The sequence below is a fragment of the Echinops telfairi genome, unplaced genomic scaffold (genome assembly GCF_000313985.2).
Source record: "Echinops telfairi isolate 266 unplaced genomic scaffold, ASM31398v2 ScPeMD7_7469;HRSCAF=8507_0, whole genome shotgun sequence".
Lineage (NCBI taxonomy): Eukaryota > Metazoa > Chordata > Mammalia > Afrosoricida > Tenrecidae > Echinops > Echinops telfairi.
The window spans coordinates 29,211,521-29,232,615 of NW_022111372.1; the positions used below are offsets into that span (position 1 = coordinate 29,211,521).

A 21,095-nucleotide genomic window follows, 5' to 3' on the forward strand; every position below is an offset into this window, starting at 1 on the left:
ATTGTCCAGGTTCGGGATGAGCACAATGAAGTGTTCTGGAATTCCCGTTCTTCTCAAGGCTTATAGTTTGTTATGATCCATACAGTTGAATGCCTTGTATTGTAGTCAATACAACACAAGTAAACATCTTTCTGGTATTCTGCTTTTAGCCATGATCCATCAGCAATGATATCCCTTGTCCCATGTCCTTTTCTGAATCTGGCCTGAATTTCTGGCAGCTCCCTGTATATGTACTGTTGTAACCATTGTTGGGTGATCTTCAGCAAAACTTTATTTTCATGTGGTATCAGTGATATTATTCTATATAGTTTTAGCACTCTGTTGGGTTACCTTTCTTTGGAATGAAACCAAATGTGGATTTCTTCCAGTCAGTTGGAAGTAGCTATCTTCCAAATTTCCTCACATAGATCAGTGAGTGAATGCTTCCAGTGCTTCATCAACTTGTTGAAACATTTCAATTGGTATTCCTGGAGCAGTGGTTTTGGCAAATTCCTTCAGTGCAGCTTGGACTTCTTCAGTACCATTGGTTCTTGCTCATATGCTACCTCTTGTTTAGAATAAACTTGTACACATAAGAACTGGAATCCTAGTAGCAATATTTTTGTTACTGTCGTCTATATCTGTTATTCATGTATATAAAAGGGGGCTTCAAAAAGTCCTTGGACAAGTTCCATTGTCTGACAAACTCTCTGAAGCTCCCTGATGTTTGTGTGTATATATCTCCACTTCTATTGAGTTGATTCTAACCCATGACACTATTCAGTTTCCCAAACGGAAAATCTTTATGGAAACAGCTGGATTTTTCTTCCAATGAGCATCTGGTGGGTTTGAACCTTTGACTTTGTAATGCTGTGGGATAAGCTGAGGCTCTGGTCTAAACTGCAGCCATTTTTTGTCTGAACTAACACAGTAGCCTCCTCTCTAATTGACACCCTTATTTCCTCTATACGCTATTCTCAACCTTTGCCCATAATTCATTCTCCAACCAGCAGACTGCCCCTTTAAAAACAAATCAGACCATGCCACTCTTTGTTTAAAGCCTTTCATCAGCTTCTTACTTAAAATACTTCCAGCTCATCACATTTACACTTAAATCCAAACTTTCTTGACTGGCATACCAAGCTTCTGTAGGCTCATCCCTGCTCACGTGGGATGCACTAGGCCTACTACTAACCATCTCTCTGTTCTGAAGCACACCAAGCTCCTTCTCACCTCCAGGTCTTTGGCGAACTGCTTCATACCTGGAAGTTTACCCTAACCTTCCCATCTTTTATGACTACTTCTTCTTTTTGGAATCAAATCTCAGCCCAAACTACCTCTCCCTGAGAGGCCTTCCTTAACCAACATTAAGTAGTCAATGTAGGACATTATAATAGCTGAATTCTATGCATAGCACTCATTATAACTACTGTTTTTTGGTTTGTTTGCTTATTTGCATAGTCTGTCTCAATGTGCTTCTAAAATAAAAGCTCTTTGAGAGAATCTTGTCATTATAGCATCCCCATAGAGCAATAAATGGCACAAGTAAATACTCGGTAAGTAACTATTTGTGTCTTTAAACATGAACCTATGTCAAGGACATAAATATTAAATGTATCTTCCTCTACATCTGAGTGTTTGAATTCTAAAACAGAGGGAGGGATACCTTGCTTATACTGGTATTTTATTAAAAATATGTCGAATGAAGATGCAGCTTTTATTCTATTCAATAATAACTAATATTTGAGAACATTTACAGATATAAATGAAACTAAAAAAGCCTAAGAGAAGTTCAATTTACTTTTAATTAATACTGGGTATTAAAAAGACAGACAATAAAAATAATAGTCAAGGCTATGATGTCAAAAATTTATTAAAACTTGGTGTTAGTATGTTTTCATATGGTTCAATTTTTGGTATAAAGTTCTTTGGCTGCAAGGAAGAACATATGATTTACTTCACTAATAGAAATATCTCTTAATGCTGGAATGGCTTCTTCCTGGTACTTCTTCTGCTGTTGGTTTTTAGCATAGCTATCTGCAAGAACAGGATAAAAAGCTTAGACAATTTCTTCTACAGTTTACTAGGCTAATGTTTGGAGAAAGACAAAGATCATATTTAACATATCTAAATGAATCTTTAAATCTCTTTTTAGAAGGAATGTCCTACATCCCATTACAGAAGGGCCACAAAGAAGAGATGAGCCAGTAAGGGTGGGGTATAGCCCCGACTAAACACACAACTTTCTTCTAGTTCTTTAATGCCACTCCCCATTGTCATGACCCTAATTCTACCTTACAAATCAGGCTAGACCAGAGCACGTACACTGGTACAGGAAAGAGCTCACAACATGGGAATCCAGGACAGATAAATCCCTCAGGACCAATAATGAGAGTAGCAATACCAGGAGGGGAATGGGAAGGCTGGATGGAGAATGGGGGAACCGATCACAGTGGCCGACATATAATACCCTCCCCTCACCGCCCCCTGGGGACGGACAACAGAAAAGTGGGTGAAGGGAGACAGTGGTCAGTTTAAGATATGAAAATAATAATTTATAAATTATCAAGGGATCATGAGGAAGGGAGGGAAGAGGAGGGGGGGAAATGAGCTGATACCAAGGGCTCAAGTAGAAAGAAAATGTTTTGAAAATGATGATGACAACATATGCACAAATGTGCTTGACACAATGGATGTATGTATAGATTGTGATAAGAGCTGTTAAGGACTCCTGAAAAAAAAAAAGAATGTCCCAATCAAAAATGTAATCAGCAAAGTAGGTTTTATTTGAAAAAGAAATGAATATTTTATTAACTGCAAAATGATGATTCTAGTCCTGTAGTCACATTTCTGAGGAACAGAAATATAAGCAGGTTTTGAAACTATTTACATTACCACCTCACAAACTATTAAATTGTTTGGTACTGCCATTCATGCAAATTGAACCATCTTCCCTCTAAGCAAATTATTTATTTGTTGTAATTCGAGTAAAATAATGTTGATATTACAGAAAGGTTTTGGGAGAAAAATTAAAGTACGATTTTCAAAATACACTGCACAATCACACACACACACACACACACACACACAAACACACACACACACACTAACCCAGGAGTGTTAATACTTTACATTGTAGAATCTATGCAAGCTCAGAATCTAACTTACCTTAATCTTTCAATCTGCAATAAAAGAACTTATAAATAAAACTACAAAAGTCCTCCATGGCTCTTCAAGCCACGTAGTTGGGATAAGGGGTGAACAGTGATCCCGAGGAGGATTTGAACCTCCCTCCTTCCCCCACATCCCTTCTCCCAAACAAGGTCTGCAAATCCTTGTTGGTCACCCCCCACCCTTCACTTCCCAGATGAACAGTGCCTGCGTAGGATGCAAGGAGTTTCTCTCAGGCCAGTTGTGAAGGGACATATCATATCCTTACTATTTTTACGGAAAAATACACTGTTCTCTAGTGCTCATCAGCTCGTACTTCTCCCATGTAATCATGTCATCTTACGCAACTTTGTGTTTACTCCTCCTAGATTCTTGTTCCCGTGCCAATGAGTGTCACTACGACAGGCTGTTTGTGGTTGTGTTTCTTAATAAAAGCACTAATCTTCCATTTAGCACTTCCCCTTATGCACGCTTACCTGTGATTGTGTGAATGGAGTCCAGCGGAGAGGTGCTCATCATGTTAATGCCAAATAAGAGGACATACCCAATTACTATTGTAATAAGGAGGTATACCGGTAATGCGACTGCCCAGTATCTGCAGAAGAGAGAATTATAGTAGGTAATAGACCCCTGAAAGCTGGCCTGAAGAACTCTAAAGGGCAGAGTAGAATGGCTCCCTGTTATCAGGTGTCATTGCTCGGCACTGACCCATAGTGCAGGGTATCGTCCTGAGTTCAATAGAGCATGGCAAAATAGAGCACTCCACAAATGGCTCCCCAGTGTTTCCGAAATGGTTAATCTTTATAGGCACTGACAGCCTCACTTTTCTCCTGCTGAGCAACTAGTGGGTTTGAACTATTTATCTTGTGGGTTACCAGTCCAACACATAACTCATACATAACCAGGAATTCGTAGCAGGTAAAAGATACCCTGAAAAGTTATAATTCTCAAGATTTAGTCACTAGGTTAACATTCTATTTTTTTAAATTAAAATGAATTTTTATGAAAGTAACAGATCATTCCACAAAGCTTATAGTGAAAAATTGTAGTCCTGTAATCCATCCATCCCTCTCCTGGCATCTCACGCCCTAAAAGCAAACACTTTCACCACCTTAGCTATTTCTTCATAGATTTACCTCATTTCTACAAACTGGTTTCTACCGTCATTTACTGAGTTAAAAAATTTCAGACATTTTCACTTGCTGTTCGAATATGAGATGAGGGAGTTAGCTCTTTTAAGCTCTGCCCTCTCACATCCCTCTTATCTTCTGACTCTACTTACATCTCTATTTTTGGTTCTATCAGCAGTTTCTTAGACTTACTGTGCCTATGTAAACAACGTAATGGAACACTGCAATGTTAATAAAATGTTAACTATTTGCACAATTTTGCTTTGTTTTTCTTGTAATGAGTCATTATACTCTTTTGCCAATTTGCTCGGTTTCCCCTGCACCTCAGTCCAAGACTCGAGCCTTGGGGTGGCTGACGGGGCTTGTGCAGTGCTCCATCTTGCCATGCTGTGTTGGGCACAGCCCTTCATTTTGGAATTGGGGAGCGTTGCAGTGGCAGCACCGAGACCGCTGACTGCACAGCCTTCGCTCAGCTTCCCTGAGTGTTGACATCTCTCTGATCTCTGGTACATACTTCAAATGTAAAATTAACTTTCCCTTGAAGTCAAAAGTGAGTTTGCTTCGGTACTGACGTCATTCCGATTTCATCCGTGTCATTTTCCTCTTCCAGAACCAATTTGGGATAAGCCGTGGGTGGCACTTCCTGTTTCCTCAGTTCCCTCTAACCTCCCACAGTTAATTTCTCAGACTTTCCTGGTCTTTGATGACCATCGCATACTGCTCAGGGGTTTTGCAGAATGATCCAAATTCAATTTGGGTGTGTCTCGGGTTTTCTCATGATTACAGGAGGATTATGGGTGTGAAAACCTCAGAATACCTCACCATATTACACTGTGTGACTTATCACTGACTAATTAATAACAACCTAAGCTACATCACTTGGTTAAGGTAGTGTCTGCCTGGTTTCTCTATTGTAAGGTTATTAATTTTCCCCTTTCCTTTTGTTAGAAGCAAGTTAACAAGTCAAGAGTACTCTCACGGGAATTTAGGCACACCTCTACCAAGGGCGGTGGTGCAGTGGTAAGCTGTCATAGAGCTGTCTGCTCCAGTCAAACTTTTCAGTCTTAGAAAGCCTGTGGAGGAATGCTACTCTGTCCTACAGTGTTGTTGAGCCAGAATCAAGTCTACAATAGTAGAGAATTTAGTAGAAAATCACCGACATTGTACGAAGATGCGTTAAAATGATCAGTTTAAAAGATTTTGTGGGAAATAATTTTGGGGCCAGGTAATTATTATGTCTATTCTTAAAATTGTTGTGTCTATTCTCTTAAAAATTTTTTTAAATTAAAAGATCATTTTATTGGGGGCTCTTAGAACTCTTGTTGCAATCCATACATCGACTGCATCAGGCATGTTTTACATATGTTGCCTTCATTCTTTTCTAGACATTTACTTTCTATTGAGCCCTTGATATCAACTCCTCTTTTTAATCCCTTCCTCCCCACCCTGTTATGTCTAGTCTTAAAAGTTTTACCCATCAAGTCATTAGTGGATCTTGTTTGAAGCCATTGTGACAGTGGTATTTTGTTTTATTGGTGATTTTTCTATTGTTCTCATCCTTTCTACATTTATCAGTTGTAATTCCCCTGTAACGAAAATTTGACCTTTTTATCTACTCATGCGCTTATTTATATCAACACGGCTTCATAAATATTTATTCTTTGGGTTATATTCTACTTCTACAGTCATTTATTTTGTTGCTCAAATGGTCTCATCTTTGGTTATCAGAAGGTCTATCAGGTTGGTTCCTGTCTTTTGACATGCTCCAGTCTTTTCGTTCTTGGAAGAGTGGGGGCCACTTCTTTTCCTTGTGGCTCCAGAATATGTTTCTGGCTCCTCTGGTGTTTTCCCTGCCCTAGGCCATGGGGATGCCAACCATAAGGTAGGCAGGTTACATGCACCAGCCCTCCACAGGGAGAAAGATGGGGCTTCCACCTCCCATTAAGCTTTGGAAACTCACAGGTCACATTTACTCAGCCCGATAGGGTTGCTATGACTGGATGGCAATGAAATTGTTTTTTTGGCTGTAGGCCTTGAACTAGCCCTTTCTCCAAGGACCTTTGGCTCTTCTAATGGGAGAATGGTATGTAGAAAACTATGACCAGGTGCTAGGTGTTTCCTTCATTCTTGACTGACAGTGTAGCAAAACTCATAACCCCTACACCACCAAGGCTCCTGGCACAGAAATATAGGCTGCAGACGTTTCCTCTCTTGTCTTTTATCATCCAATGTTGCTCTTCAGAGTCATTCTGATTCGTGGTTATTTGTTGGTGACCTTCCCTTTATTTTCCAGTGTTCTGGATTTTTTAATGGCAGCCTGTTTTTGTTTTACAGTTAAACTGTCTTTTAGTTACTTTGCTTCCTCTGTGGCCTCCATGCAGGCCTTTGTCCTTCACCTTTCATGCTCGAGGCTCTTTCCTCTGATGCCTGGGGTGTAACGGCTGTCGACCCAAATTTAAATTTGAAGTGCTGACAAGCTAATTGGAAGGGGTGAGGGTGGGGGTGATGTGTGCGTGCACGTGTGTGTGTGTGTGTGTGTGTGTGTGTGTGTGTGTAGCTTGGGGGCAGGGCAGAGAGTGAGGCTCATTATAAGCAAACAGGATATTTCATTAGAGGATCTGCACATGCAAGAAATACGAACGCTTTCTTTTGAGTTCCTCACCTTCCTCAGGGAGAAACTGCCAATCTTTTGCTGAGAGGAGCAGGGTAGTGTAAACTTGGCAACTGCAAGTCTAGGGACCTAGTAAGGAAAGGTGCTGGGCAATCATCTCATTCAGCAATGCATGCTTTGACTCAGTCAGTTTTCAATTTGGTGTCTTATTTCCTTGTTCAGTTAGACCTAGTGTTTTCCAGGTTAGAGCCCCTCTTTCAGTTCCTGCAAAGAGGAAATACTCCTGTCTTATTCCAGGACAGGGGAGGGCTAGTCTCCCAGCTTTCAAGGCTGGGAGTGGGCAGGGGCGAGTCTAAGGGTCTAACTGCTCCTTAAACACTGTTTCCAGCCCAATCCAGAAATACCATGCTAAAAAGTATCTGCTACCTCCAGCGGCTTGGTCTTTCCCAGTGCTAGAATACAAATATTCTCATGGGGTTCTCACTGTCACCATTCTAGAATATGTGAAGACTAGGGCAGCTACCGCTATCTGCTTACTCTTCACTTCCTTGACTCCTGTGGGTTTCTATGTTCTCAATTTTTCTACCCTTGTTGAGTTATTTAGTGAGATGTGCGGGGAGGGGGAGGAAATGGAGATAAACATATGTGCTCAAATGACCACCTCAACAGGTTTAGCAATAATGATGTTAAAAAGTTTGCAATTTTTATATTGCCATTACTATATCGAAAGAGGAAAACATTTAAGACTTAGAATATTTTACTTAAGAAACATATTAAACTTACTTTTGCGGCCAGTAGGTTAAACCTATGGAATTTAGCCAAGATTCTGGAATAAAAGCCCATACAAGGTACAGCACTGTAAAAAGGAGAGAAAGAGGAATGTTAATAAGGCATACAGTCAACCTATCAAGATTCAGTGTCTTATAAAGCTGTTTCTCGTTCGCTTAGAAATGATTTTTCCTTCCTTTCAGTTCTTCTAGCTCTATTTGTGTCACTTATAATGTACCATGTTGTTAAGTGCCGTCAAGTTGGTTCTGACTCATAATGATTGGATGTTCAACAGGAAAAATACAGCTCTGTCCTGCACCATCCTCACAATTGTTGCATCCCCACAGTTGCAGCCACTGTGTCAACCCATCAAGTTAAGGGTCTTCCTCTTTTCTGGCCAACTCTACTTAAAATACTTACCATCATTACCTTCTATTACAGTTGTTCTTTAAAGAGCTATTAATGCTCACATAATATTTTAGGCAATGTAAGCCATGCCTTATCAGTTGCTGTAATCCTTATAATACCTAACAATTTGTTTTAGGTACCCATCCTCTGAGAGGTGGGCGTAATTATGGCATTCTCTAATTATGGGTTGCTCTAAGATGACTTTATCTTCCCTTGCTCCTATACTACAAATGCTGAGTCCCCATTGTTATCTCACAGGCTACTTACTATCTTATGTCCTTTAATCCTAGCACTCGGTGGGACCCTTCACAGTTATCCCTAGGCAATACTAACTGATAACACCTGAACACTCACTTCAGGCTAGGCACAATAATATGTATTTAACATACATGATTTCCTTTAACCCTCAAAATAACCCTAGGAAGTACATGTATACCATTTTTACAAATGAGGGACTGAAATCTTAGGTTACATAGTCTGCCCACGGGAAATGGCAAATTCACATTTCAAACTACTTAAATCAATCATGGTGAAGAGCTGATAACTTTTTTCTTGAGAAATATGGATTACAGAACTCTGTATCTGGAGTGTGATATACAATAACAAATGTGAAAGAGATGAGCCCTGCCCTCCCTGAGCTTACAATCCAGTGGAGCATAGAGTGGAGCAAATTGATGTTTCATCATGCTGTGGTAAATGCTGATGACTGCGTGATATAAGATGACATGGGAACAAAAAAGAACGCAGACAGGTGGAGGTGGAACATGATCAAACTAAGTAGGCAGTATAAGAGAGATCTAAAGTATTTGTGGTTAAGGAGCCTGTAGAAGAGTGGGAGGAACTACGTGGAAATGATGCTTCCTGCCATGACCCAGAGAGAGAACAAGAGGAATATGAAGGGAGACGTGGTGTGACTACACGGTAGGAGCCAAGAGAAAGGGTGGTGCGGAACTGGTGGGGAACTTAAAACACGGCTTTGAAAGTTAATGCAAAGTAACTGTAGGGAAACAACGTGAGCATAGTCTGTAAGTGGAAATGACTTGTTTAGTTTAATTAATTAAACAAACAGCATTTATTGAATGTTTATCATGGGCCAGGCACTCTGGAGAGGCCAACTCCAGAGAGAAAAAAAGACTCGGTCACTATATCCAGGAAGTCACAAACTAGGGTGGGAGAGTGACACCAGCCAAATGTCGAGGCAAGAACCCCACATGTAGAATCTTACTAAAGCCTCTCAAAACCTCTGAGCTGGCATCAACTGGCTGGCAGTGAGTTTGGGTTTTCTTTGGTTTTCAAAATCCTTTCGAGGTGGGAGCTATTATTATATCTAATTCACAGATGAAAGAAAATGGAGGTTGGGGATGGTAAGTAACTTGCTCAAAATCTTAAATTAAAGCCTACTGAGCTGCAAATGTGAATCCCATCCAAAGCACCCTTTGCAAACTGGAGTACGGTACTGAAGGAGTGAGGAAAGGGACCTAACACCAACTGAAGAGATCAGGGCAGGCTTCCTGCAGATGACACCCGAGCTGACCGCACCGATATGGTTGTGAGTGATGAGATAAGCTAGTGGAGTGGGCAAGTCCTAGACCACGAGAGATTCTGTATAAGGAACACAAACTTAAAAATATATCTGTATATGTATATATATGTGTGTGTATATAATAGAAACCGCAGACATTGAAATAATATTTACACTCCAGTCAAAGAAATTTTAAGCAGGCACGTTCAGGTTTGCGTTTGCTCTGGTGGCTGTGTAGAGGATGCATTTGATGGTGATAAAATCAGAGGCAGTAGACTCAGTGAGGGAATGAATTAGGGGGAGAAGGCAAAGGACAAGTGAAGAATGATACCTAGCTGTGTTCAGACTATGTGATTAGCAATTTCAACACCAATGAGAATGTTTGAGAAGTTATTCTCCAAATAGCACTGAATACCTTCCAAAAATAGTAACTGAACCTTATCACTTGCCTGTTCAAACCTTTAATATCCTAAGGATAAAACACAAGCTCCTCACACGGGAGCAAATGAAGGGGGAGGAAGAGAGAGAGAGCACATCCTAGCCCACCAAGCCTTGAGGAAGAGGTTTCCCGCTCAAAGCAGCCAATCCACAGAGAAGACCACATGGCCGGGCCCACTATGAGACACGACATCTCTCACTGACCCATACCCCTACAGGGGACAACACTGGAGACACAGTGTGGGAATTCCGCCCAATCTGATCCCACCACACCGAGGCAAAACACTAAGGGTGTGCAACAGAACAGCAAGGGGAACAGAGCAACGAAGTCCCCAGGGAACACCAAAAATAGACTTTGGGGCCAGACTTGACTGGAAAACACTCCCAAAGGCCAACAAGCAGTCCTTAAACTAACTACAAGCTTTTCTTTCTTGTTTTGTTTTGCTTTTTTAGTCATTGGTTTGTTGGTGTCATTGTTGTTGTTTTGTTTTATTTTATTTTGTTGGTTGATTTTGCTCTGTCTTGTTTTTGTGCATGTTATTATTTCTGCAGGTCTGTCTAAATAGGCTGGATGAACAATCTGGAGGAGAAAACAATGGGACCGACAGTTCCAGGGGGACATGAGAGAGGGGGAAGTAGGGGGAAAGGAAGTGGTGTTAATAAACCCAGGGACAAGGGAACAACAAGTGATCCAAATCGGTGGTGAGGAGGGTGTAGGAGGCCTGGTAGGGCATGATCAAGGGTAATGTAACCAAGAGGAATTACTAAAACCCAAATGAAGACTGAGCATGAGAGTGGGGCAAGAGGAAAATCAAGGAAAACAGAGGAAAGAGCTTGGAGGCAAAGGGCATTATACAGGCATGTACTTATGTAAATATGTTTATATATGAGGATGGGGAAATAGATCTATGTGCATATATTTATAGTTTTAGTATTAAGGTAGCAGATGGGCATTGGGCCTCCACTTAAGTACTCCCTCAATGCAAAAATATTTTTTTTCTATTAAGCTGGCATTCTATGTTGCTCACCTTCCCGACACAATCGCTGAAGACAAAGCGGGTGCATGAGCAAATGTGGTGAAGAAAGCTGATGGTGCCCAGCTATCAAAAGGTAGAGTGTCTGGAGTCTTAAAGGCTTGAAGGTAAACAAGCGGCCATGTAGCTCAGAAGCAACAAAGCCCATGTGGAAGAAGCACACCAGCCTGTGTGATCACGAGGTGTCAAAAGGATCAAGTATCAGGCATCAAAGAACAAAAATTCATTATCATTGTGAATGAGGGGGTGTGCAGATTGGGGACCCAAGACCCATCTGTAGGCAATTGGACATCCCCTTAAGGAAGGGTTGTGGGGAGGAGACAAGCTAGTCAGGGTGCAATGTAGCAACGATGAAACATACAACTTTCCTCTAGTTCTTAAATGCTCCCCCTCTTACCCCCACTATCATGATCCCAATTCTACCTTACAAGTCTGGCTAGACCAGAGGATGTACACTGGTACAGATAGGAACTGGAAACACAGGGAATCCAGGGTGGATGATCCCTTCAGGACCAGTGGTGAGAGTGGTGATACCAGGAGGGTGGAGGGAGGGTGGTTTGGAAAGGGGGAACCGATTACAAGGATCTACATATAACCTCCTCCCTGGGGGAAGGACAACAGAAAATGGGTGAAGGGAGATGTTGGACAGTGCAAAATATGACAAAATACTAATTTGTAAATTATAAAGGGTTCATGAAGGAGGGGGGAGTGGAGAGGGAGGGGGAAAAATGAGCTGATACCAGGGGCTAAAGTGGAGAGCAAATGTTTTGAGAATGATGAGGGTAATGAATGTACAAATGCGCTTTACACAATTGATGTATGTATGGATTGTGATAAGAGCTGTATGAGCCCCTAATAAAATGATTTGAAAAACAAACAAACCAAAAAACACAAGCTCCTTACCAGGGCTTATAAAGACCTACCTCTCCAATAACATTCCTAACCTTCCTTACTATGCTCCAGCCACAGAGGTATACTTTCTGTTCTTCATACCACCTTCCCACTCCTGGCCACTGAAGGGCAGTTGAAGTGCTGACTACCTGGACCTATCTGTTCTCTTCAACGGTTGGTTCCTTCACCATCTGAGGTTTTCCCTGTTCATGAGGCAACCCCCGCCTCCATCTGCCTCATGCACACCCCACTTTGCTATCACTTCCCTTTATTTACTTAAAAGCTACCATCACAATCTATCATTACCTTGTTTGTTTTCAAATAGGTAAATATGTCCATCTATGAGACAGCTTCAGAGAGTTCATGGAAAATGCAATCCCTCTGCTATTACATTTTCCCATGAATTTCTCAAAGCTCCTTCATGGGATCCTCTTGTACCTATCAACCCAATACCTAGTTTTATCATAACTGCCCAGCACTGGCCTCTGACCTCCTTAATTCTGTTATTTCCTGCCTCAGGCTCCTTGCTACTCCTTGAACTCAAATGCATGCTCCTTTCTGAGCTTCTGCACTGGCTGTTTCAGTCTTTCTCCAAAGAACCACCTAGATAAACCCCTCACTTTTCATGCCTTTGTTCAAATCTAGTATCTCAGGGAATCCCAGTGGCATAGTGGTTACACACTGGGCTGCTAACTACAAGGTCAGCAGTTAAAAACCATCAGCCGCTCCATGGGAGAAAGACAAGGCTTTCTACTCCCATAAAGAGTAAGTCTCAGAGATCCGCAGGGCAGCTATATCCTGTACTATAAGGTTACTGTGAGTTGGAATTGGCTTGTTGGCAGTGAGTAGTCATTAATTATCTCTCAGTAAGGAACTTATTCCTCTATTTAAAATAGCAACTTATGATTATTGAGGCAATAGGGATTTTGATGATTATCAGGGGCACTTAAGTCACAAGTGTATTCTGGCAGGAGAATTAGGATGAGGCCCATTTTTTTAATTCAGTTATATAGGTCTCTATCAGGTAGGAGTATCTCCTACAACTGGGATGGAAGTTTCCCAAGAAACCGGAGAGCCTGAAAATGTTGGTGGGATGTACATGTTTCACCAGTTATGAAAGGGTTAAAGAGGTATCAAAATGTATACTTCCTTATATTATGTAAAATAAGGTTGTGCAGTAGAGATCTACAAGTAGATGTTTGGATAAGACACATAGGCTGAATAGGCAGGAGAGAGAAAAGAAGTACATGTACAAATATATATAGGTATAGCAAAGAATATTCATATATGTGTATTTACATTTGTTGCAAATATATCCATGAATGTGGTAGAGCATTTTAGATATAACCAAACCCCTTGGGGGAATGAGTCAATTGGTGTATCAAAGTCCATAAAGACAGTGTTTCTCCACAGGGAATCCAGGGCGGATGATCCCTTCAGGACCAGTGGTGTGAGTGGCGATACTGGAAGGGTAGAGGGAGAGTGGGTTGGAAAGAGGGAACCAATTACAAGGAACTATATGTGACCTCCTCCCTGGGGGACAGACAACAGAAAAGTGGGTGAAAGGAAGTGTCGGACAGGGAAAGATATGACAAAATAATAATTTATAAATTATCAGGGGCTCATGAGGGAGGGGAGAGCGGGGAGGGAGGGGAAAAATGAGGACCTAATGTCAGGGGCTTAAGTGGAGAGGAAATGTTTTGAGAATGATGAGGGCAATGAATGTACAAATGTGCTTTACACAATTGATGTATGTATGGATTGTGTTAAGAGTTGTATGAGCCCCTAATAAAACGATAAAAAAAAGAAAAGACAAGTGTTTCTCATCCTACTTTGGTGAGTAGTGTCTGGGGTTTTACATGCTTGCCAACAGCCATCCAGGGTGTAACTACTGGTACTTCTCTGTCCGTAGGAAAGAAAAGTGATGGAAATCAAGACTCACAGAAACAGTTACTCCAGACAAATGGACAACCCTGAGACCAAACGAACTAGATGGTGCACGGCTACCATTCACTACCAACTGCTCAGAAAAGGATCACCTTAGGAAGCCCGAGGGAACGGGGAAAATTTTAGAACTCAAAATTACAAAAGAGACCAGGTTTACTAATTGACTAGAGACTGGAGGGACCCCCAAGGCTTATGGCCCTTACCCTTTCGATCTGGAACGGAACTAATCTCTGCATTAGAATAATCAACCATTGAAGATAAAAAGGGTGACACTTACCTAAGGACCAAGTTCGGAGGGTTGGGAAAGGAGGAGGAATGGAAACAGGAAACCAGGGAGGAAGTGGGATAAGTGATGGCATACTGAGGGGATTGTAGTGGAGGGTGAATCAGAAGATGGATGAATCGCTGAATGTAAGAACTGGAAGTCTTCACCTAATTCACAATAAGACTTTTTCAAAGTTGCTACACCACTCTTAAATACATAAACAGAAACCTCTTTGCAAGTTTTACCCTTTGTATTCAGTTTCTTCCTATGTTAGCATCTGACATTGTGCATGTCTCATTTGTTTTGCTCTTTGTCTATCATCCTCTACTACAACGGAAACGCTGTGATAATGGGAACCTTTTGTTTGGGTTCTCTCTGACCTTTAATAGTGGCTGGCACATGATATGCAGTTGGTAAATACTTGATGCATTAGTTTTTGGCTGTAGATATTTTTGGATTTAAGGAGCTCTAGTGGTGCCATTGGTTGAGGGTTGGACTATTAATTGCAAGGTTGATGGTTCAAACCCACCAGCCAGTTCTCAGGAGTAAGATAAAGCTGAGTGCTCCCATCAAGATTTATTTTAAAAAACAACATTATATAGGATTGCTTAAACTCAGAATAGACTCAAGGACAGTGGGTTTGGAAGTCTTGGGGGTATTACTAGATTAAGCCTTAAAAATACTTTTATTTCAATAGTTTATACTTACGTATTTCTATAGGGTTTCTAATCCATCAAATACTCTACAGAATAAGGTTACAAAATGATGTTAATAACAACACTAGGAACTAGTATGTACTCAGTACTTACTGTACCCCAAGCATTGTTTTAAGCGCTTTATATTATTACCCAATCAATCTTCACAACAGCCCTAAGAGATTGAAGTGTTTAAGAGTGCAGACCCTGAAACCAGTTTAAAGTCCAGTTGGTTGTATGACCTTAGGAGCCCAGGTGGCACATTCATTAAAGCGCTCAACTGCTTAGAAGAGTCATTGGTTTCTGGGAATACAGCTCTGACAGTCTGCTTCCACAAATAGCACAGCATTGGAAATCCTATGGGGCAGTTTTGCTCTTTAGAACTGATTAAATAGCAATGGGTTTGATTTTAGTTTGCAGTGTGATCTTGGGCAAGTTTCTTAAAACTGCCTGTGTGTTTCACTACTTCCACCTGTAAAGGGAGAATCAAAACAGAATCTACCTCACAGGACCACTACTCATCTGTCAGTTTGTCAAACAGTGGTGGTTTGCTGATTACTGTGACACTGGAAGCTATGCCACTGTCATTGCAAATACCAGCAGGGTCACCCATGCTGAACGGGTTCTACTGGGCTACCATATTAAGAAAAAAGGCTACCCACTTTTGAAGGATTAGCACTTAGGAAAGGGATTACCTTTAGGAAAAGCATCAAAATATTGTCTGATAAAGTGCCAGAGATGAGCCCCTCAGGTTGGAAGACACTTGAATATGACTGGCAAAGGCTGCTTCCTCAAACTAGAGCCGACAGGAATCAAAATGACTACATCTGTGACAAGAGAAGGTGGAGATCCCATCATCAGCCAAAACAAGGCCAGGGGCTGAGTGTGGGCAGACTATCAACTGCTCAAATGGAAGTACAGGTTGAGCCAAAATACAACCTGGAGACTATCTGAGACTATGCGAATTCTGAGAACATCTCAAGGATAGAGTTGACACTAATGACTGAAGGTCAGACAAGTTGTAGGATGACATCAAAAACATCATATATGACGAAAGCAGGTCATCAAAAAGAAAGAAAAGACTAAAGTAGATGTCAGATGAAACTGTGAAACTTGCTCTTGAACGCAGAGTAGCTAAAGCAAGCAATGATAAAAAAATAGAAGGAATACACAGAGTCACAGTACCAAAAGGAATCCAACCATTTCAAGACGTAGCATACAATCAAGAATTGATAGTACTGAACTTATGTTTTAACAAGTTGATGAAGCAGTCATCTATGTCAAGAAATTTGGAAGACAGCTACCTGGACAAGAGATTGAAAGAGATCCACATTTGTGCCCATTCCAAAGAAAGGTAATCAAACAGATTGTGGAAATTATAAAAATCTTATCACATTCAAGTAAATTTTGCTAAATATAATTCAATGATAGTTGCAGCAGTGCATTAACAGGGAGCTACCAGAAATTTAAGCTGGATTCAGAAGAGGATGCAGGATAAGGGATATCAATGCTGAGGTCAGATGAATGTTGGCTGAACACAGAGAATACCAGAAAGATGGTACCTTGTGTTTTATTGACTACGTAAAAACATTTGACTGTGTAGACCATAGCAAACTATGGATCTCCTTGAGAAGAATGGGAAGTCTTCATTGTGCTCATGTCGAAGCTGTACATGGATCAAGGGGCAGTTGTGCAAACAGAACAAAGAAATACTTTATGGTTTAAAATCAGGAAAAGTGTTAGGGTTGTATCTTTTCATAATTCTTAATAACCCAAGAAATCGGACTATAAGAAGAAAAAGATTGGAGAAAAAGGCTCATAACAAGCAATATGCAGATGGTACAACCTTGCTTGCTGAAGCACTTGCTGATGAAGATCCAGGACTGCAGCTTTCAATACTGAATGCAACTCAATGTAACAACTAAAGTCACACTCGCTGCCTTCAAGTCGATTCTGATTTATTGTGACTCTGTCAGACGGGGAATAACTGCTCCTGTGGGTTTCTGAGACTAACTCTACGGGAGTTGAAAGCCCCGTCTTTCTCTCGCAGAGCAGCTGGTGGTTTTTAACTGCCAAGCTTGAAGTTATAGCAGCCCTGTGTGTAACCACTAGGCAGCCAGGGCTCCTTGCTAATACCAAACTCAAAATTGCCATCAACTCGATTCCAACTCATAGCGACCCTATAGGACAATGGAGAGAAAACAAAAAACACGCAGAACTGGACCAACAGGCAACATTATGAGAAACCGAGAAAAGAATGAAGTTGGTCAGGATTTCATTTTGTTCGGATCTACAATCCATGCTCACAGGAGCAGCAGTCAACAAATCAAATGATATTGCATTGGGCTAATCTGAGAGACCTTTTTACAATATTAAAAAGTAAAGATTTCACTTTTGAGGACTAAGATGTGCCTGACCTAAGCCATGGTGTGTGTGTCTGTATATATACCATGTATATATATATATATATTATATATATATATACTTTTTTTAAAATTTGGGGGCTGTTTTTAATGATTTTGGTTCAAGTAAGATCTAGAATCTCAGTTTCTGGAAGAACCATATGTTTTTGCCTGTCTTGTACCTCTCCTCATATTTGACCTTTGCCTCCCAACGGCCCTTCCATTTAAGAGCAGGGTCTCTGAAGATATCCTTGTTGACAACAGTTTTGTCCAAGGGGATGCCTATGGAATACCTTGTGGGCATGAGGTGTTTATAGTTATACACCTCCACAAAAGACTTCATCTTTGACCTCTTGGCAATTGTCTTCTTGCTCATGGCAATTGTCACTTTGCGGGGATAGCAGTCGATTCCAGCCACCAGGGCATGGCTGTAGGGGCAGTGTGAGGTGCCATTGTTGATGTTCTTCACGATGCTGGCTTTGTGTCCTGAATAGCGTGCTGCCAGGACTGGCACCACCTTCCCAGGTTTCAGGAACTTGCTCAGTTTGACAGGCTCTCAGACAGACAGTAGAAAGGCAAGCCATGGAATTTTTTATTACCTCATATGCATATGAAAGCTGACAATGAAGGAGGAAGAACTGATGCATATGAATTATGGATACGTGGACGGCCAGAAGAATAAACATATCTGTCTTGAAATAAGTACAAAAAGTGAGAATGTCACGGCTTGATCTCACACATTTTGGACATGTTATCAGGAGGACCAGTCCCTGGGAAAGGACATCATGCTTGGTAAAGGCAGGGAAAAAGGGGAAGACCCTCAATGAGACAGACTGACGCTGTGGCTGCAACAATGGGCTCGCCCCTAACAACCAATGAAAAGTCTGGTGGAGGACCAAGCGTTATTTCGTTGCGCTGTCCAGAGGGCTGCTATGAATCGGAACCAACCTGATGACACCTAACCACCACCACCTCCCTGGATTGTTCTGCACACACCAGGGTTTATAAGTACTTGAAAAAGCCAAATCAATAACCACTGATCTATCCACAGAGTCAGTAAGTATTGCCAACCTTCCCCTTCCTCATTACAGGCTAAGAGAGGTTGTCAGTGGCCCTGGATCACACAGCTTTATCTGTGGAGGAATCAGGATTTGACCTTGGTTACAATGAAACCTGGGAATCAGAAGTCTAATCCACAACTGACCACGGGATGGCACAGGGACAGGCAGTGCTTAGTTCTGTGCTGGCAGGTAACAAAACCTTCACAGACTCCCTTAGTCAATAGATCAACTACTAGGCCATTTCCATGATGTACTGACAGTGCAAAGAGGGTTTTTTTCACTAAGCTTCTTCCATCCACTCTGGTTTTCAGGGAGTTCCAGACAGGTGGGTTGAGATACCCAATTTTCTCCCTTCAGTTTCCCTTATAGTTCCAAAATCTTTTGGTGGAGATTTGGGGTCGGCTGTATGACTAGGCACTGGTGCCCTGGTGGTGTAGTGGGTTACTAGTTGGGCTACTAAACTGCAAGGTCAGTAGTTTAAATCTACCAGCTGCTCCTTCCTTTGAAACTTTTTGCTCCATAAAGATTTACAGTCTCAGAAACACACAGGGGCTCTACCATCCCCTGCCCTATAGGTGGCTGAGTTGGAATTGATTTGATTTGATGGCAATGTGTTTAATTTTGGCTTGGTTTGATTGGGCAAGGAGCCCTGGTGGCACAGTGGTTTCGTGATCAGCTGCTAACTGAAAGGTTGGCATTTTGAATCCACAAGCTTATCCATGAGAAATATGCAGTAATCAGCTTCCATACAACTGTCCTCTAGTTCTTTAATGCTTCCTCCCCCCCACTATCATCACCCCAATCTACCTTATAAATCCTGCTAGACCAGAGCATGCACACGGATACAGATAAGAACTGGAAACATAGGGGATCCAGGACAGATAAACCCTTTAGTACCAATAATGAGAGTAGTGATACTGGGAGGGGAAGGGGAAAGTGGGGGGTGGGAGAAAGAGGGAACCGATCACAATGATCTACATATAACCTCCCCCCTGGGGGACAGAGAACAGAAAAGTGGGTGAAGGGAGACATTGGTCAGTGTAAGACATGAAAAAAAAATATAATTTATACATTATCAAGTGTTCGTGAGGGAGGGTGAGGGAGTAAGGGGAAAAAAATGAGGAGGTGAGACCAAGGGCTCAAGTAGAAAGAACATGTTTTGAAAATGATGGCAACAAATGTACAAATGTGCTTGACATAATAGATGTATGTATTGTGATATAAGCTGTATGAGCCCCCAGTAAAATGATTTAAAAAAAAAAAAAGATTTACAGCTTTGGACCTAGAGTGTCACTTAAGTAGGAATTGACTGGAATGTTTGTTTTTTTTGTGTGTGACTGGGCATATTAGTGTTTCATCTGTACAACGGGACATTTTGGGATTAAATGAGATTCAGTATTTATGGTTATATCTTTCAATTGAACTTCTCTAGCTTAATTTCCATCACCTTCCGATTCCTGCATGCTGCATTGCAGCTTCACCAGCCCCCTCACTCCTCAATGAGGTCATGCCTACATTCAAGGCCTTCAGATGCCTCTTCCTTCCCTCACACTTACTCTTTTGTAATAATCTGTTTAAGTGCTGGGGGAAAGCTAACCTGCAGCTGATATCCCAGACTGATTTCAAGGTTACTCTGACTTCCCTGTTTAATTTCAATGTCTATTGGAATAGCACGAAACGACACTCGTCACACTGCGTACTCATTGCAGATTTTTCCATCTATCTGGTCCACAAGGCCCTGACCTCCTTAAGAACCAGGTTTTATTCACGTTGCCATTTTATCTGGTCCTGTAGAGACTAATGATCTTAGGTCAGTGTCTGGCATATAAAACACCCTGAACAACCAGTTCTCTTAAAAAGAAACATTGCTAAAAGGAATCGCAGCTCATGTGCATGCATTCTAAAGATAAGTGCAACATTTCCTTGTCCTTGAACAAGAGAGAGAGCTCTTGGTCATCCATTAAGAATGTACTTACTGAAGCCAAATTGGGAGCTTAAGAAAAGAACAAAGCCATAAATCGCTCTTTCTGGCAATGGCGACGGTGAATTTTCCACCATCTTCCCTGTGGCTTTAGACAATCTGCGGAAAAGAAACACAACAATCCATCAGTGACTTATGCCCTTTCGCTACTGGTGTATCACAACATCATTACTGAGCTATGGGCAGAGCATAGCTCTGCAGGGATTTATGTCAGCGGAAACTACAGCCAACTGCCGTCCTCAACACAGGCCACCCCACGCTTGCGCGCACACAACCTGCAGCGGAGGGGACGGTGGGAAAACGGGGAGTCACAAACGCAGCTCCAGCCCCGCCAGCTGCGCCTGCGTGGGCAGGGAGAGCAGGGCAGGGCAGCGCAGTGAGTGGGTCCGAGCCTTCACGCCCTAGGCGCAAGGTCTCCTCAGGCCTGGACCCTGCCCTCTGGGGGGGTTGTTTCTCAGTCAGAGGCTGGTGGGGTGGACCCTCAACCAAGGCCCTGCACGCGCCCACCTGGGCTCCTCCCGCTAACTCGGCCACCTCAGCGCTGAGTCCTTTGCGCAAGCGCCGCTTGTTGGGGAGCGAGAGAAAAATCGAAGCAACTGCAGAGGAGCGGCGGCGGCGGCCCCAGCCCTAGGCGCTGCACGCTGGGAAGACGCGTGCGCACGCCAGGGGAAAGTAAGCGAGCTCCGCTCGCGGGCGGACGGAAGGGGCCAGGCGCCTAACTGCGCATGTGTGTTTCCACCCCACGTGACAAATCTGCCGCCAGGCCCCGCCTACCTGCTGGCTGACGTGGAG

The 21,095-nt window shown here is 42.1% G+C and overlaps 2 protein-coding genes across 3 annotated transcripts; both read right to left on the reverse strand.

Annotated features, from left to right (window-relative positions):
- Positions 1 to 1,834: 1,834 nt before the first annotated feature.
- LOC101659668 (phosphatidylinositol glycan anchor biosynthesis class P) lies at positions 1,835 to 20,929 on the reverse strand. 2 transcript variants are annotated; one of them, XM_004696938.2, is made up of 5 exons: positions 20,811 to 20,929; positions 20,299 to 20,402; positions 7,675 to 7,747; positions 3,627 to 3,745; positions 1,835 to 2,016 (listed from the first exon to the last, which is right to left on the reverse strand). In XM_004696938.2, exons 2-5 carry the CDS (start codon positions 20,378 to 20,380, stop codon positions 1,886 to 1,888), a joined length of 405 nt encoding a protein of 134 aa, XP_004696995.1. In that variant the 5' UTR covers positions 20,381 to 20,402; positions 20,811 to 20,929; the 3' UTR covers positions 1,835 to 1,885. The 2 variants fall into 2 exon arrangements, with proteins under 2 accessions (XP_004696995.1, XP_045140687.1); XM_045284752.1 differs by having other exon boundaries at positions 20,838 to 20,924.
- LOC105978524 (60S ribosomal protein L27-like) lies at positions 17,395 to 19,785 on the reverse strand. The gene is made up of 2 exons (XM_045284508.1): positions 19,770 to 19,785; positions 17,395 to 17,816 (listed from the first exon to the last, which is right to left on the reverse strand). The coding sequence occupies exons 1-2, from the start codon at positions 19,783 to 19,785 to the stop codon at positions 17,395 to 17,397; spliced, it is 438 nt and encodes a 145-aa protein (XP_045140443.1).
- Positions 20,930 to 21,095: the final 166 nt, after the last annotated feature.